The sequence below is a fragment of the Lactuca saligna genome, chromosome 5, assembly GCF_052625555.1.
Source record: "Lactuca saligna cultivar CGN05327 chromosome 5, ASM5262555v1, whole genome shotgun sequence".
In the NCBI taxonomy this organism is placed as follows: domain Eukaryota; kingdom Viridiplantae; phylum Streptophyta; class Magnoliopsida; order Asterales; family Asteraceae; genus Lactuca; species Lactuca saligna.
Genome location: NC_136421.1, coordinates 30,831,350 through 30,849,418, shown reverse-complemented (window position 1 = coordinate 30,849,418; position 18,069 = coordinate 30,831,350). Strand labels below are relative to the sequence as shown.

General features: G+C 39.9%; 2 protein-coding genes across 3 annotated transcripts; one reads left to right on the top strand and one right to left on the bottom strand.

Moving 5' to 3' along the window:
- Window positions 1-290: 290 nt before the first annotated feature.
- LOC144996890 (DDT domain-containing protein DDR4-like) lies at window positions 291-5,477 on the top strand. The gene is made up of 11 exons (XM_078956667.1): window positions 291-1,171; window positions 1,289-1,399; window positions 2,884-2,970; window positions 3,061-3,098; window positions 3,189-3,270; window positions 3,368-3,625; window positions 3,700-3,792; window positions 3,876-3,996; window positions 4,077-4,119; window positions 4,227-4,424; window positions 4,493-5,477. The coding sequence occupies exons 1-11, from the start codon at window positions 791-793 to the stop codon at window positions 5,280-5,282; spliced, it is 2,202 nt and encodes a 733-aa protein (XP_078812793.1). The 5' UTR covers window positions 291-790; the 3' UTR covers window positions 5,283-5,477.
- Window positions 5,441-9,533, bottom strand: LOC144996891 (hydroxyproline O-galactosyltransferase GALT6-like). 2 transcript variants are annotated; one of them, XM_078956669.1, is made up of 8 exons: window positions 9,246-9,532; window positions 8,334-9,139; window positions 7,013-7,242; window positions 6,480-6,770; window positions 6,278-6,406; window positions 6,031-6,204; window positions 5,848-5,955; window positions 5,441-5,758 (listed from the first exon to the last, which is right to left on the bottom strand). In XM_078956669.1, the coding sequence occupies exons 2-8, from the start codon at window positions 9,082-9,084 to the stop codon at window positions 5,549-5,551; spliced, it is 1,893 nt and encodes a 630-aa protein (XP_078812795.1). In that variant the 5' UTR covers window positions 9,085-9,139; window positions 9,246-9,532; the 3' UTR covers window positions 5,441-5,548. The 2 variants fall into 2 exon arrangements, with proteins under 2 accessions (XP_078812795.1, XP_078812794.1); XM_078956668.1 differs by having other exon boundaries at window positions 8,334-9,533.
- Between the last annotated feature and the right edge of the window lie 8,536 nt (window positions 9,534-18,069).

Here is an 18,069-nt window from a genome sequence, read left to right as displayed (position 1 = left end):
TAGAAACGAATTGAATGATTTAGAGAGATAAAATGATATAATATACACTTAAGTATATTCATTCTCTTAAATTCATTTTGTTTCAAAATAAGAGGTTATTTTTGATGAATGATGATACAATTTTTAACATTAATTATAACTATCACATTAAAAAAAGTTAAAACATTTTTTTTTTTTTTTTTTTTTTTTTTTTTTTTAACCCTAACACATAGAGACTCTTTGACCTAACAGTAAAAACATTCGTTTGAACTTTGAACATGTTAGCCAACTCGATTCGAGGTCATCACAGAAAAAGGAAAAACGAAGCAAGATTTCACGCGTAAAACGCTGTCGTTCTCATGTTCAATCCCCTCTCGTTCTCCGTACTCAAAGCCCTCGCCTTTGTCGAACAGAAACTGGTTTTCCCCTACACCCACACCCTTTCTGCCCTAATCTTCTTCTTCCTTTACACTCCACTTCCATTTTTATATTTTTATCAAACCCCTCAACCTCTTCACACAATTTCCCCAATTTGTATCTCTTTCCAACTTTTCAATTTCAACAACGACTACAAATTTCGTCGCCTTACTGGATTTCCTCTCTCTACCCCACAAAAAGAGAGGGAAAAGTAGATACTCGTATGTTATGTTATGATGATTTTTATATTCATGATGTTATCTCATTCAAAATCTGTTTCAGTGAGCAGATTTTCTTGGTAAACGTTCCTATTCAACGCAACCAATGATCTCTAATGTGTAGATTCTGTAGATAATCATTATCTTTAGCATTTCCTCTTCAAGATCCCCCCACCATGTCCGACGAGCAACCCTCGTCGCCGATCCATTCCGACGACGAAATCAAGAACAATAACAATGCTACAAACGGCAACAACGTTGTAGTGAGGAGAGAAAGGCCGTCACGTGCATGTACTGTTCGCTCGGCTGCTCGAATTTACGAGGCTGCAGTTGCGGAAGCAGCGGTTGTGTCCACTGTTCGGAAGCAGAAGCCACGGCGGAGACCTCGACGAGAAGTGGAGGAGGAGGAAGAAGAAGAGGAAGAACCACCGCCTTCTCCGCCCAATCCTTACAGCGACATCATTACACCGTTGGTTAGTGAGCCAGAGTCGTCACAGTTGCCGCGGTGGGAGATTAGGTCCATGTGGGAGTTGGCCTCAGTTCTTAACTTCTTAAATGTAAAGCTTTAAACAAAACAAAAAAAGAGAGACAATTTTCAAAGAAATAAGCATCAATTCTATTGATGATGCTGTTATTGCAATGTGAAGTATTATATTCTGGTTTATGATCTGCAGGTTTTCAGGCCTCTTTTGAATATTAAAGTTGAATTCTCGGTGGAGGAGCTGGAAACTGCTCTGATTTCACCGAATAATACATTGGGTGAAGTGCATATTCCTTTATTAAAGGTTAGTATAGCATGCATACAATTGAAAGTTTAAATCTTGCAAACTGTTACTTGTACATTCTTCATAAAATCCTTAATTTGCATTTGAATTTCTTGTTAACTTTGAAAACTATATGTTCTGGGCTTTGGAGAAAGAAAAAGATTACTTCTTTTCACAGATAAATGACCTTATAGCTTCTTGCTTCTGTGTCTTGGTTTATTCGATAATTTTTGAGTTTAAGGACTATATTTACCAAATACTGTGGCAACTGGTTGTAGTTAGAATACAAAAGCATTGCAAAGATCATGTGCTACTTAGTATATTGTTAATGTTTCTTGTGTGCATTATGAAGGAAAAAGAAAGATCGTTATACGATGTGTTTCATATCTTGTAAACATATTAGTTTGGCTTCATGTTTCTTCTTCTTCTTCTTTTTTTTCCTGTTAAGTGCTCACTTAGGAAAATTTAAGGAAAAAGTAATTGAGGGAAAATTTGTAAAAGTTAGGACTCATTGGAGAAATTCTAAACCTGTTAAACAACAGATCAAAGGTGACATATATGGATTTGTTATAGGTAGTCATTTTTGGGAGGTTGGTGATGGATTTAGATGTAATCAAACTTTATTTGAGTAAAATGTTGATTGCATCTGTATTAGTTACAAAGACATTCCATTTCAAAGGATGAAAGAGAAGAGAAGAATAATGTTTTCTCATCATGTGTTTTGTGTTTTTCTTGATAAAGTGGAGATGACAGGGTGTCAAATAAGTTAGTGTCTTTGGTATATTTCAGGAAGAATACCCTTTTTCTTAATATTTTAATGCATCCCCAAATATCTTTTTGTAAAGGTAGTGCATAGTGCATACCTACTTGAGATACGTTGATCCACCATCATTCAACCCTATGTGCATCCTGTAAACTTGTGCTTCTAGAGAAGTTCTTTAGGTTGCCCTGATAACTTTATTTGACACTGTAGTTTTTCTACTTGTATGTAGTGCAGTTGAATAGAGGATTTTCAAAAGTAGTAGAAAGGTATATCTTTTAAGCTGATATAAGATTTGATTAGGTCATGCTTGACTAGATGTAGCCATGTAGGTGCTGTTTCTTTTTGACTTAATGTGTAAAGGACTTAATCCAGACAGCTATATAGGGCTGTTTCTTTTTGACTTGGTCAAGCCAAAAATGTGAGCTTTATCCATTCAGCAATTCTTCTTTACAAAAATACCCCTCCTCTTTCTTTACCTGTTCAACCCTGACAAATACATTGAATTGATTAATTTGTGATTAGGTTTAGGTTTCTTGCATATGTATTAGTTATAAACAAAGGGTAAAATGGTCATTTAGTCTCATTCAGATGGTTTATTCGGTTCAATAAAGAACAAAACTTCAAAAAAAGAAACAACCCTAAACTTGAAAACTTGAAATGAATGATTGTACATACTCATCTCCTTCAATAAATCCTAACTTTATTATTATTATTATTTAATTTAATGTGTTTTTCCATTTAGGCAATACCTCCAGTTACTCGAATGGCATTAGGACAAAACACTTGGGTTACTGTTCTATGCCGAAAGCTAAGAGATTGGTGGCATTGGGTACTTTTGTAATTTAAGTCTAAGACTCTTTTATTTTCCCATGTGGCATTTCTAATAGATGACCACAATTTCTTTAACACTTGATTGCAGGTTTCAGAGGGGGAATTGCCTATAGTTGCATCACATGGGTAAAACTCATACTTATCATCATTCATTTAAATCTGCTTCCACTTGGCCTTTGTTTTCATCACTGATTTTCCAACTCTTTTGTTTTTTAGAGCCGAAATCAATACATACAACACACTTGATCCTCGTGTTCGTGTGGTCATACTAAAAGCCTTATGTGATATTCGTGTCGAGGTAAACATTTGACTTTTCAAAACCAACATTGATCGCAAATAAACAAAATGTAGGTTTTTTCTTATGAAAACATGGATTGATTTTTTGTTTTTTTCAGCAAGATGATATTCGAAGCTATATAGATGACTCTATAAAACATGGTGTCCCACTTTCTGCATTTCGTAAAGAGCGTACAGGTGGCGATTCTCATGGAGTTTCTTACTGGTATGAAGATGATCCTATCATCGGACAGAGGCTGTATCGTGAAATTAGAAAAGTCGAGGTGAAGAAAGGGAAGGGCAAAAACGTACATTCCATTCCTTCATACCAATGGGAAACCGTTTCAACTAATTTGGACGAGTTTCAAGACGTTTCTGTAAGTTTTCATTATTTCTTTCTTTTTCCAATATTATCCTCCTTGAAACCATGTTTTTCTTTTGTGGTCAACAGGAGAAACTATTTTCTAGCAAAAACAGAACTGAAGCTTCACTTGGGAAGAAACTAAAGAATGACATGCTTCCAGAGATTGAGAAGGTGCAAAAGGTAATTCACATTCCATTCCGTTCCGTTCCGTTGTGATTCCATTCCATTCAAACCAAATTTATTGATTTTTTGTTCTTGTGAAGAGGAAAGAGAAACTGCTAAAGAAACAACACAGACAAGCGCTTCTCCTGGATGGTATGATTGTGGATGGACTGGGTCCCGGCCGATCCCTTCGTGGTAGAAAACAAGTCTCCTACACATTTGGTAAGACTTAATACCAATTTTATATTTTTATTTTTCATACGCATGACATTGTGTTTTAAATTAATATATATATTTTTTAGATGATTATGACCGATCAATCAACGAGGCCATCAAGATAACCAAGTAAGCAATCAATTATTTAACTTATATTTTAAATCATATAGTTAGTTCTCTCTAAAGCCACGTGTCACATTTCTATTGGTTCAATTTTTTTTTTTTTTTTTTTCCAGAAGGAAGCAACCTTCTCCGGAACATACTGTAAGAAGAGAAGGTTTGAGACACTCACAATCACACGAAGCTTCCCAAAACGGTAGATGGGGTCCACCCTCAGCCCCCACACATAATTCCACATTTACCCCTCCATCGCCCGATTCACTAAACGACGTCGGAAGTGATTCCGATCATAAATCCGAACAATTGGACCGCAGGTAGGTATATTCTTTCGACTTTTCCTTTCGTAAAGTCCACGGCTAAAATCGTCATTTTACATTTTTAGTAATCGGAGGAGAGAGAGGCCTCAACGGTACTCCGCACATGAGTTTGTTGAAACAGATTATGATGAAGAAGAAGACGACGATGATGATGATGATATAGTTGGTGAAGCTGTGTACGATGAAGAATATTTAAAGAGAAGAAAAGAAAGAAGGAAGGTGTCGAGTAGTTCAGAAGGAGATGAAGAGTATCGATGGGATGGTGATAACAATGAGGAAGATGAAGAAGATGAAGATGAAGGAGAAGATTCTTTAAATGAAAGTGAAGAAGAAGACAGTGATGATGATAGCCCAAAAAGATACAAGAAATTACCCCGGACCAGGCGAGGAACAAAGTTGAGATCGGTGAATGAATCCAAATCGGGCCCCAGACGCAGCAGACGGGCCACCCGGAACCGTATCGATTACAAACAATACGAGTTTTCCGATACGGAACCGGAACCGGAATCAGCAAAGCCGGAGACTTCGGAGAGCTCCGATAAACACTCGGAATCGAGCGAAGAGAAATCCGGATTCTCAATGGGAAGCAGTGATGATAACGACACTGAAGGTGAGAACAACGATCGTGATCATGAAGAGATGAAGATAGAGGAACAAGAACCCATGATTCAAGAACATGAAAAAAACATCCAACAGGAAGAGGAAGAACCCATGAAGTTAGATAGTCCGGTTGAAGATGAATTTGAGAATGAAAATGGTGCAAGAAAAAGAAGGTTTCTTGATTTAAATGAGCTTGCACCAGGTTCTGGTTTTGAAGATGGTTCCATTAAGGATGATGATACAGATAACTTCTAGATTTGTGAGTCAATTTTTAGAGTCAAACTCATTTTTCAGTCGGTGTAATGTTTAGTAAGAATCGTCATCACTTATCATATAGACTCTCTCTCTCTCTCTCTCTCTCTCTCTCTCTCAGGATTTCAGTTGTAGAAGCTAAATTGTACCATTTGTTGTGCTTAAAATATCAAAACCCCAAAAGCTACTAATTTCTTATTTCCTACATTTTGTATGGAAAAAAATTTCATTCTGTACGTGTCTATTGTAAGTTACAATTTACAAAGACGCTATCTCATGTTACAACATTCTGGTCGTCCAAGAAGCTGTAATTTGTTCCACAAGCATACCATTTGTCTTGGAGATTGATAATGTGCTGTATAATAATCTTCTATGCAACCAAACTGGCAATACTTCAAACTATGAACGTAATCAACCAGCTTCTTTTTGTTGAATTGCTCGACCCACATTCCCATGCTCACATCTTCCATCTTAAACAACTGTTTCCAAAACCAAACCATGGTTAATTTAATTTAGTTCAACCCACTTAAAACACATGTCCACAACAAGAACCAAAGTTGGACCTCACCTTCAATTTATGCTTCTCGAACTCCGATGCTATGAACTCGGCAATATCCGATGATATAACATACCCCGGACCGTTTGCATATGGTGGATAATCTTCTCCTGGCCATTCCTGTATATAAAAATTATTGACATCAGTATCAGTATCAGTGTCGGCATCCAAATACAGTACAAGATCAAGATGTACCTCATATGTTACGGCCCATTTCCCATAGCGTAAAGGTTGATGATAGTAATTGATGTTTCCCACATACATGCTTTTGCCATCGCTTACTTTGTTTGCCTCGTTTAAAACAATGTCGACTCTAACAAACGTGTCATCATCACATTTCATGATATACTTTGCGGAAGCCGTATGAACCTAAATCAAATCATGCTACAAAAAGTTAGTACCCTTTGTATAAAGATTCCATCTTTTGTAATTCAAAACTCACCCCATATTCGCATATTGCAATGGTTTTCAAAACAACGAGATCGTAATGATCCATGTAAGGTACAATGACGATATCGCCAAAGAAGTCGGCTTCTTTCTTTAACTCGACATTCACTTCTTTTCTTGCGTGCTGTACATGTTATACAAGGTCAAAATAGTAATTTTACACATTGCGGTGTAAATTGTTAATGTCATTTACTTACGAGTGCCACAAAGAAACGAGCAACGACATGAGAAGACTTGATGAGATCATGTTGCATCCATGACTTCCTAACTGCCATTCGCTCGGCGAAATGATTTCCTGATGAAAGAATTCCAATAAACAGATCGATGGGCCCACTTGGATGAGGCGGCGCCTTCCATTTTTGGGACATTTCAAGGTGTTTTTGGGGTGCGAAACTTGGATGTGTAGAAGGAAGAGAGGCAGCAAGTATAGTGTGGACATCAATGTCCCCTTTCAAAGCCAAACCCGTAGCATCCTCCAATGCAAATCCCTATGTCAATAGAAGACTCCATTTGTTATATGGGACAAGACAGTCTTAATAAGACAACACAAAACATGTTTGGGCAAGATCTTACTGAACAAACTTTCTAGGATTATTTTAAATAACTTACGATGAGAGCATTTATGTCTTTTGCATGAGCATCGAGACATTTTTCTATTTTTTTTTTGTCTCATTATAATCTCGGTCTAAGTCTAATACATGCCAAATGCAACATGTGTTGATGCACTTACTGTTCGATAAGGAAATGAAGTGATGTGCCTGCCATCAACATAGACATGATAACCCTCTAAACCCACGCTAAGAGTGAGGACAAATAGCTTCCCTTCTACAAAGGGAAAGGGCCAATCAAAAGGCACCTTGGTTCGGCCTATCACTCTCTTCAACCACCAATTTGCTTTTGAATCTTCGAGGTGACCATCATCATCACGAACCCACTTCTCGCATTTCACCTTACCATCAACTAAAAAGAAACATGGAATAACAGGAAAACTTTTTATTTTCAAAATTCGATTATTTTGATATTAAATTATCAATAAATGACGACTTCATGTCATAGTAACAAGTTTAGATGCTTACATAGTAAATAATAGTCAATGTCATATGTCGCCGGTACCACATAAACAAAGGTTCTTTCCAAAGAAGAAGGGGTCCATTTTCATTAAATTCACACATAAATATCATTGAAACACTTGCTACCTTCATCCTAAGTTTCTTTTTTATGATGCTACGAATTAACTATACCTTTTACTTTAGTGAAGTTTCGATACACGATCAAAAAAACATGATGTAATTTAAGTTTTTCGATGATATTATCCTATTTTTTAACCTAATATTTCAATCGAACTTTGGGACCAAAGGAGCATTAAGGTTGAAGTCAACATCAAAAAATAAAGTTCATTTGCTAGTGGACCATTAAATTGAAAAGCTACTTGTGGACCATTGAAATGACACTAGCTTTAGAAATATATTCTATTATTATTACCGGATGGGCAAAAGCATTTTTTAGGTAAAGAGAAAACGAATTGTGTATGATTTACAAATCATCCACGTGTATATATCTCCTAAAATTGTCTTATTTTAAATTATTATTAGATCAATTTTAGTAACAGTTTATACTCATAAGTTGTATGTTACTAATAAAATCAAAACAAAAAGGTGAACATAAGTCGATTTTAGTAACAGTTTATACTCATAAGTTGTATGTTACTAATAAAATCAAAACAAAAAGGTGAGCATAAGTCGATAAAAAAGGACTCTTTTGGCAATTCTTATAAATTTAAAAGAGTAATATTGACATGTCACCAAACATGCCTGACACGTGGACACACACACGTTGCCATGACTAGACAACTTGTAGAAATTTATCAAATGATAATTCATTCATTCATGGGGAACAGAGTTTCTAATTACTTCTAAATAAAAGCTTTATAGTTCATACATTTTGGTGTTGTTTTCTTCTTTTAATATAATTTAACAATCTTAATGAAGACAATATTTAAATATTTAATTGGATATATAAGATTATAACTCTTAATTAAATATGTGACTTACCAGTCTCTTCTTCAACCCTAGACTTCCATCCTTCGCATCGATGAGCAATGCCCCATTGCATTCTGTAACAAGTGTTCTGTTCAATTACAGGTTTTCCACTCCAATCACCCTTCAATCGAGGATTAAAATGCAAAATTCTTGGTGGGTCTTCCCCATCAACAGTTTTCAAACCCTGCAACTCCATCATAAACTGTGAAACCTCACCCTGTTTCAACAATGAGATCTTTGGGTCTTGTTCAAAATGAGCGTTTCTAGGTTTCCCGACAAGAGTTATATGTGAACCCAATGTCATCCCACAAGGAAGCACGATAATGTTTCCCTTTTTTCGGAAACCAGAACCTGATAGCGTAATCGAACCAGGGCAAGTCTCGATAGTTTGGTTTTTGATACCTTCTGTTATGTTGTTTTTCGATGGTGATTCAACTTCTTCCCAGAAACTCTTCCCTACGAGAAAAGCTTCTTTTGCAGATGTTTGAATTCCCCCAAATCCAGGTGTAGTGTTTACAAAGTCGACGTCAAAATTCAAGTTTGATAAAGCTTTGAATTCGCGGATTTTTCCAACATGCCTAGGATTTGATGGAGCATAATGGGGGACTTTCAGAGGTCGAATTGGGGATTCTTCTTCACTGTCTAAGACTAACGATTCCTTGGACAATCCTTCGGTGAAGAACAAGGTATTTCTAGAACTTTGTTCTGCATCTTTTTCTCGAGTAACTGATTTGAACAGGAAGGGTGCTTCGAAATTGACCATGAGCAGCAGATACAAAATCCCTACGCCGATCAGAAATTGAATCCATCTTTTCTGTCTGAAAGACATGAACCCGTCTAATTTAGTCCGTTTCATGGTTAATCTCTTCAATTATCCAACTAAACAAGAACAAGAACAGACTGAGAAGTCGGAAAAAAACCAACCGTGGTGTGAATTATCGTGGATCATGAGAAGGAAACAAGTTCCGATTGATTTTGTATAGCTCTTGGGTCGCAGAATTGAACATGAAACATCAGACACGTTTGGAGAGAGTGTTACAGAGAGAGACGAAGGGTTATGCGGTGGAAGGGGAGGTAGAGTTTTACATGGAGACGTGGAACTTGGAAGTGTGTACTGAAAAAGAAGCTTTCGGAAGCGGTGGCCGGTGGCCTCTACCTGAAACCAAACAGAAATTGAAATAATTATCCAAAAATTCAAATTATGTGTACAAGTTAATCCTTTATATCATACTTATCTATCACACTCACAACTCTAATATGATAGAGTCGTTAAAATTAAGAGTAAATTACACGAATGGTCCCTATGGTTTAGGGTAATTTGCGCGTTTGGTCCCTAACTTATTTTTTTAACTTAGAAGGTCCTTATTGTTTGTTTTTGTTACGCGGTTGGTCCCTATCTTACCTAAAAAGACTATTATCTCCTTGATTTTTTTAATTTATCTGAATAAACACACATCTAATCCCACTCTCTCACCTTACCTCACCTACCCCATCATTTTTTTCCTCTTTAAATAATAATATTTTTAGATAACACATGGACCAAACGCGTAACAAAAATAAACAGTAGGGACCAAACGCGTAACAAAAACAAATCATAGGGACCTTCTGAGTTAAAAAAATAAGTTAGGGACCAAGCATGCAAATTACCCCAAACCATAGGAACCATTCGTATAATTTACTCTAAAATTAAACTTTTGATTTTAGGACTTATTCTCAATTAAAAGATCATATGTTGTTCTGATGTAGCATATTATATTTATTTTAGACTTTAACAAAATAATCTTATGTTAAGCCTTCGAATTCGCGGTAACATTTTTTTATATACCGATAAACTTAACTTTTGTGAATAATAGTTTTTGTTTTTTCTTCCAAAATATATACAATACAATACATTCGTAATATATGATTTCAAAGGATAATGGAAGTCCGAAACCTAAACATTTACCATGAAACTAGTAAACACTGGTTTTTCTCATCAAGCTAACAGTTTCGTACCTTGAGGGTAAAACTTTTCAATCCTTCATCACTGAAACGTTCTAAAAATAAAACCAAAAATTTTCATTTTTAATTTAATAAAATCAGTATTCTAAAACATCATCAATACAATCCAGATAAAACAAGTGTATCAAACATCAACTCAAATTAGAGTAAATCATAAAATACGGAACGAGGTGGTGTGTGTGCTGTAATCATCCCAAACCCTCGCCTTGGAACTAAAGGTACCTGAAACATAAACTGAAAACCGTAAGCATAAAGCTTAGTGAGTTTCCCATGATACCACATATCATACATATATAACATATAATGGGCCCCGCCCACATACAATTCGTATAAGCATAACAAGTAATAGTAGACAGAATAACCATCAGGCACCGCCCAGTAAGCATATATCATATGCACATACAAGTGTCACACAGACAACGAGTAAACTAGCATAACAGGTCATGGGTCAACATTAGTGCATTCGACTCGCTAAATACAGTGAGGAAACTCACCTCATACTGCTGAATCACACTGATAAATCCCTGGTTGCTGGTACGATAAATCCCTGAGCTATCAATATCAAATCATACCCAATTAATATTTGGAATCCAATCCATAATCCTAAATCCATAATTAGGGTAAATGACCAATTTACCCCTTACCTAGTTTGGTCCAAGACTAAGGCCCAAACTCACAATCCAAAAGGCCCAAAACCAAATAACCATTTAAGGCCCAAACATGGCCTAACGCCCAAAACCAAATAATCATTTAAGGCCTAAATATAACCCAGTTTTCCAAATTGGGCCTAAACCTTACATAGGCCTTACCCCGAGGCTCACCAATTTTTCCTAGTCCAAACACTTGCATTCAGATGGCCCAAAAAAAACCCTAAACACCTAAGCCTAAAAGAATGGGCCAATCTCAAAGCCCAAAATGCAAAGCCCATCAACTGAGTACGCGGGGTGTACTCAGCTATACGCTAAGCGTATATGCTTTAGGGTTTGTATGTTGCACGTACTGGCTTGTACGCCTAGCGTATCCCTCCTAGTCAGCCACCTTTCACATTTAGCCCTTAAACCCTTAAGACATTGCTCCAAAACGTAGATCTGACTTCCTTGAGCTGGATTATCACATAAAGTTGCTAACTTTACATTCATGCATGGCTAAAAGAAGCTCTTAAAGCTCAAGAGGACTTATTAAGTGACTTAATGCATGCATGTGACCAAAAAATCCAATCAAGCTTGCACCTTTATGATTAAGGGGTCCATCTAAAGCTCAGATCTGAAAGAATAAGTCCTAAAACCGACCCAACTCCTCCAACTAACCCAAAAAGGGACCAAAAGCATAAAAACTAATAAATTAAGAGATCTAATCATGAAGAAGACAAGGTTTGAACTTGATACCTCAATAAGCATGCAACAAGGGTGATGATTCTGGATCTATGACCTCCTTACCGTGCAAAGCACTTCAATCTTCTATAATTCCTTCACAAGGATCAAAACAACCACCATATTCTTCTGAAGGACTCAAATGATCAACAATGGAGGCTAAGGGATGATTTTCAGGGTTTTGGAGGCTTAGGTACTGGTAAAGAGGCCAACCCTAAAGACTTAAGGTGCTTATATAGGGTGCATCACCCTAAATTAGGGTTTCATTAAATCTCATGTACGCGCTAAAGACATAAGTGTACCCCCTTCCCCCGCCCCCCGCGTACGTGTATGGAGTCCAAAGCAAACCTTGCATCAGTACACTAAGCGTTCCATGTGGTACGCCCCGCGTACTACACAAGGACCAAAAATGAAACTTTAAAATAACAAAGGGAAATAAAGAAACATACCAAGATTCAAGTTTTATAATTCTTCCCCACTTGAATCAAACTTCGTCCTCGAACATATGTCTCTAATCAGAGCTACAACTGCCTTATGGCTAAGAGCATCGACCACCACATTGGCCTTCCCCAGATGGTAAAGGATCTCACAATCATAATCCTTCACCGCATCCAACCATTGATGCTGCCTCATGTTCAAATTCAGATGATCCATCAAATACCTCTGGCTCTTGTGGTCCGTGTAAATAGTATAATGAACCCTATAGAGGTAATGCCACTAAATCTAAAGCCGAAAACTGTTGGATTAATGTCTAAGTCTGTAACGACCAAATATTTGAGACCAAAAATTTCTTTTAATAAAACATTACTTTAAGCAAAGTCATCATTCCAAAACATAATCATAGTATTAGTTTTCAAAACACATGTTCATTATCAGAGTAAACATTCCCAGGCTGTCTAATCTATGGTGTGTGCCATGCGATCACCCCGAGCTCTTCCCTCCGCTACCGGAAGTACCTGAAACCAAAACTGAAAACCGTAAGCACGAAGCTTAGTGAGTTCCCCACCCTACCACATACCATGCATAATCACATACTGCACATACTGGGCCACGCCCGCTATCTTGGGCCTCGCCCCCTGCCTCGGGCCTCACCCGCTATAACGGCCCCGCTGCTCCAGGCCCCGCCTGGCTTCAAGCCCCGCTCGGATACATATCTGTTTCACTTAGGCCTCGTCTGTCACAGGGCCTCGCCCGCCAACAAATAATAACAAATAAACATATCACAACACATAAGCTAAATTCATACTACTGATCCTGTCCTAAAGCCTCGCCTATCCTGGGTCTCGCCCCTGTCCTGCTACTAATGAGCCATGGAACCCCGTCCACGCTCCTACTGGTAGTGAGATACGGGCCCATCCCACTCTCACTCCTTCCCTAACTTGGGCCTCGCCCCTGTTCTGCTACTAATGAGATATGGAACCCCATCCACACTCTGCTATTGGTGAGATACGGGACCTCGCCCACACTCACCTCCTTACTAGGCACATACATGTATCACACAGACAACAAGTATAAACTATCATATAAACAAATCCTTGGGCACCTACCCGCTATTAATGGACCTCGTCCTAAATATCAAACTAGCATATTGTGCCTAGGGATAACCCACGGGTCTTCTACTCATATCTACATGGGCCAGTATTGTGGCCTTAGACCCATTCACACAAAGGGAAACTCACCTGCACTGGTTGAACTTGTTGATGATCTCACTAGTTGCTGCCCGGCAACTCACTGAACTCCTGCTCCCCTTGCTCCCCGAACTACCAATATCAATGCAACACTGAGTCTAACTGACCCCCGAAAGACAACCAAGTCAACCCTGGTCAAAGTCAAAGTCCTGGTCAAGGTCAACCTCCCAGGTCAACCCTACTCGCCGAGTCAACCTACTGACTCGCCGAGTTCATATATTCAGAGTCCTTCCTTTCGCGTATCGACTCACCGAGTCAGTCCATGAATCGCCGAGTCTACTGATTTCTGAGTCCTGACCTGTCCAACTCACCGAGTCTCCACCCGACTCACTGATTCGAGTCTCAACTCGAAGGGTTTGGGGTTTCGCAACCTGACTCGCTGAGTACAAGGCAATCTTCATCTGACTCGACGATTTGTTCATCCCACTCGTCGAGTTGCTCCTCACCTTCATGCTACTCGCCGAGTCCACTCAAAGGACTCGCCGAGTCCATTCATATCTCCTTACATGCAGAGGACTTTTGAGTCATGCATGGACTCCAAACTATAGATCTACCCTTCCCAAGCCTATTCCTCACGTAAATTTGCAAACTTTACGTGCAGAGAAGGAGATCTAGGCAAAATACACCATAAACTAGGGTTTAAGGCAAAGAGGCTCCATAAACAACTCAAGGGCTGATACTTTATGCTTCTCAAGACCATAAAATGCTTAGATCTGAAGTAGCAACTTCAGATCTAGCTTCTAACTCAAATGAATAGCATTATGGCTAAAAAGCCTCAACAACCACACATAGATCTAAGTGCAAAAGAGTCCAAGAACTAGATTATTACCTCCAAATGCTCAGAAATATACTCAAAATACCATATCTATAGTCCTTTCTTGCACCTCCAAGTTCCTTCTTCCTTCTCCAAGCTTTAATACACCCCTCAAGGCAACAAATGGCTCAAATAGAGGATATGGCGGCTAGGGTTTGGTGTTCTGGGTTAGAGAGGCAGTAAAGGAATCCTAGGGGAGAGAATGAGGCGTTTAAATAGGCTCCAAGTCCCGATGTTAGGGTTTTCCTCGCACATACCAGACTCGCCGAGTCCCCTTGGCCGACTCGCCGAGTCAGTCACTTACTCCTCGACCCGGATCCCGCTCGGACTCGCCGAGTTCCTCCTTGGACTCGCCGAGTCGCCCTTTAAAATTAGTGTTTTCTTTCCTTTCTTGGCCTTCCAGACTTCGGGTGTTACAAATCTCCCCCACTTATACTAAACTCCGTCCTCGAAGTTTGCTATGATCCACCGCCTGCGATCTGCCTCCAATACCCCACCAATTAGTCTAACACCAGTTGCCTAACTTCGTTGGCCTTCCGCTCAGTCATTCAGACTAACATCAATCCTTACGGATAAAAATCTCTAGTCCATCCTGACCTTGAACATTCTGGGAACACAACTTACTCAATCGACAATCCTTCTGATACTCTCCAAGTACTGCAACATAGGGGTTCACCCCTTATTTCCTTGCGCGATTTCCTTGCCTTCCCAAGGCAACGCTCCATAACCATCTATCTCCTTTGCCACTGTGAAGACCCTGTCTTCACCCAATCTATTACTCCCGCTACTCCCAATACGGGTCATCATCGCCAATATCCACTGGGCATTCTTTCTACTATCATTTGGTGTCGAGCACCCACGATCAACTAACTGAATTCCACCATACGCTGCATACTCGCACTGCTCCTGACTGGAAATTCTGCTATTCCTTATCTGGCTTCCGGATGAACTGAGACCACCCTGGTCCCTACCAACCTATCAATATCTGGATTACCGGCTCCCACCGATCGCTGACCCAACACAACCACTAGTCGCTCCCAGCGACATTCGAAGAAACTTCAACCACCTATACTGCTCAATCTATTCCACCATGCTGAATACTGGGATCCCCGATCCCCTATCTAGACACTAAGATCCCTACTAGGTCCCACCTGTGCTGCTAAAACTCACGGGCCTCGCCCACGGGTCTCACCCACCCCTATCCTTCTAGTCCCACTTGTCTAACCACTCTCGCACGGGCCTCGCCCACGGGTCTCACCCAACCATACTACTAAGCAACACTGCTCTCAGGTCTCACCTATACTGCTATTCTCATACGGGCCTCGCCCGCGGGTCTCACCCAGCTATATCCTAGTGCGGCCTCTACCAAGGTCTCACCTGTCAAGGGCTATACAGGCAACCTCCTTACCATGATCATCCATTACCTATTCCTGATCCCTATCTGAATGCTAGGAGATAAGGGCCTCGCCCCGACTCCGCTAATGAAGCTACTATGGAATGCTACGGCTTACCCGTAGTCTTACATCACCTTCTATCGCCGTCTGCTAGTGAATGCTACGGCTGCCCCGTAGTCTGACAACACTTTCCACCACTGACTGCTAGTGAATGCTACGGCTGCCCCATAGTCTTACAACACCTTCCACCACTAACTGCTAGTGAATGCTACGGCTGCCCCGTAGTCTTACATCACCTTCTACCACTGATCGCTGCTGAAGAAGGATGAGGCTCTCCCACCGCTCTACCATGCTCTACCTGCTGCCTATGCCACTGACTACTAACACGAAAGCATCCCATGCTATCTGACCTCAAGATCTTCGTTCCGACTCACACGAGTCCTACAGGCGATCCTTCAACCTGAATTCCCAACCACATACTAACCATCACCAATACACGCACTGGCTGAGGGGGGGGGGGGGGGGAGTTTCTCAAACTCCTAACCCTGAACTCCTCGATCATCAATCGCTGGACTACTTATTTTCCTTCTCAGAAGTAGCGTACTCGTTTTTGGATTTGCATGCTCTTACCCTTGTACACTCGGAGGATTCTCCCCCACTTCGATCCTGCTTACTCCTCGCTGCTCAATGAATAGAAATCCCAATCCTTGCTACCATTTCATAATCAATCTGCTGAGGAATCCCAAGCTTACCATAGCTAGGGGTCTAACCTGTCCATTTCTAAAACTTATACGGCTCTGAACTAGCGAGACATACCAAGTCCCTCCAAGGCATACTATAGTTACTGCTGTTGGATTAGTGTCTAAGTCCATAACTATTTTGGTATGTACTTGACCCGATGGTGCATGGTCCTTTTGGGTTACCTTCATCAAAGCAATTTGATAGGATGAATTATGGAGAGAAAGGATTAAATATGATTTATTGATATATTATGAGAATAATATATTAAAGGAGAAATCATATTGTTTAATTAATATTAGTCAAGAATTAATTGGTAACTAGTTTTGTGACTAAAATAGATTAATTAAACTTAAGGGACTGGAATTGTAATTATAAGATAATTGCAATTTGGGCTATGGATTATCTTAAATTAAGGAGTGGACGAATTCTATGGGGAAGCCCATAAGGAAATCGTCCAAGGCCTTAATTAAAGGAGTCTATGGGTTGCTTAGGGCTTAAGCATCCAAATTAGGGTTTCCTTGTTAGATAACCCTAATAGCCTCACTATATATAGAACCCTTAAGGCTTAAAAACGTGGGGAACTTCTCTTCTAGGGTTAGAACATGTTTTGGGCAACCTCCATCCTCTCTCCTCTTCATCCTCTTGCTTATAGTGTTTGTGAGCCATTAGAGGAGTGACATTTGTGACTCTAAGCTTTCTAAAGTCAATACAAGGAGGAATTGAGATTGTTATTGCTACATAACAATCAAGGTATGATCTAAACCCTAATTATATGCTATATTGATTATCATATGTTAGATCTAGGGTTTATAGTCTTGGATAACTTGCATGTACAATAGAGAAACCTAGATCCAAGCATTAGGGTTTGTATGAGCACATAGGATGTTCTTAGGTTCAAAATCCATCAACTGCACCTTAAGTAACATTTTCCAACGGAACCCATCCCTTATCTACTATCCAAATATCCAAGGTATGCAGATGGCATATAACTCGATCACAATCAAACCGCTCAAAAATAAAATACTCATACTGATAATGATGCGGAACCATAACAATATAATCATGCATAAATAAAAGAACTGAAAACGGAAGTCGCATACCTGTAACGTCCGGCACTGCTCGCATCTCCAAGGTAGCCATTTGAAAAGCCCTGCCTCCTACTGCAGGCGCCTCTGCACGGCCCTGACGACCATCTGTGATCCTCAAGGTTGCAGGGGCAGGTGCCATCATCCGTCCTGCTGAAAACAAACTGGGGCACTGGGCCTTCTTGTGGCCCCGCTGATTACAGTGAAAACATATCAAGTCTGATCCCTGAGTGGTGCTAACAGTACAATCCCTGCTAAAATGACCAGTCTGACCGCACTTGAAGCAGCCAGACTCACAACTGCTACCACTCCTGCACGCGCCCTCGTGCATCCTGCCACACTTCACGCATCGACTGCGGTCCTGATAATCCCTCGATCTCGAATCTGATCCCTTGGGCCTTTTGCCCGAACTCGCGGCTACTTGAACCTCATCCGGCTTCCTCTTCAGGATCTGCTCCAAATCAATTTCCCTCTCCCTGGCCCGAGAAATCATATCTTCCAACGTCTTACAACCGGACCTGCTCACGAACTCCCTAATGTCAACCCTCAACATCTCGTGATATCGGGCCTTCTTCATCTCCTCATCCGCGACATATTGCAGAACAAGAAAGGCCCTCTCCCTGAACTTGGCGGTGATCTCCGCCACAGTCTCAGT

Coding starts and splice junctions, on each gene's coding strand:
- LOC144996890 (XM_078956667.1), top strand. CDS start 791: ATGTCCGACGAGCAACCCTCGTCGCCGATCCATTCCGACGACGAAATC. Junction 1,172..1,288: donor CAGTTCTTAACTTCTTAAAT/GTAAAGCTTTAA, acceptor TATGATCTGCAG/GTTTTCAGGCCTCTTTTGAA. Junction 3,997..4,076: donor ACAAGTCTCCTACACATTTG/GTAAGACTTAAT, acceptor TATATTTTTTAG/ATGATTATGACCGATCAATC.
- LOC144996891 (XM_078956668.1), bottom strand. CDS start 9,177: ATGAAACGGACTAAATTAGACGGGTTCATGTCTTTCAGACAGAAAAGA. Junction 6,771..7,012: donor CTTCATTTCCTTATCGAACA/GTAAGTGCATCA, acceptor CTATTGACATAG/GGATTTGCATTGGAGGATGC. Junction 6,407..6,479: donor CTCGTTTCTTTGTGGCACTC/GTAAGTAAATGA, acceptor TAACATGTACAG/CACGCAAGAAAAGAAGTGAA.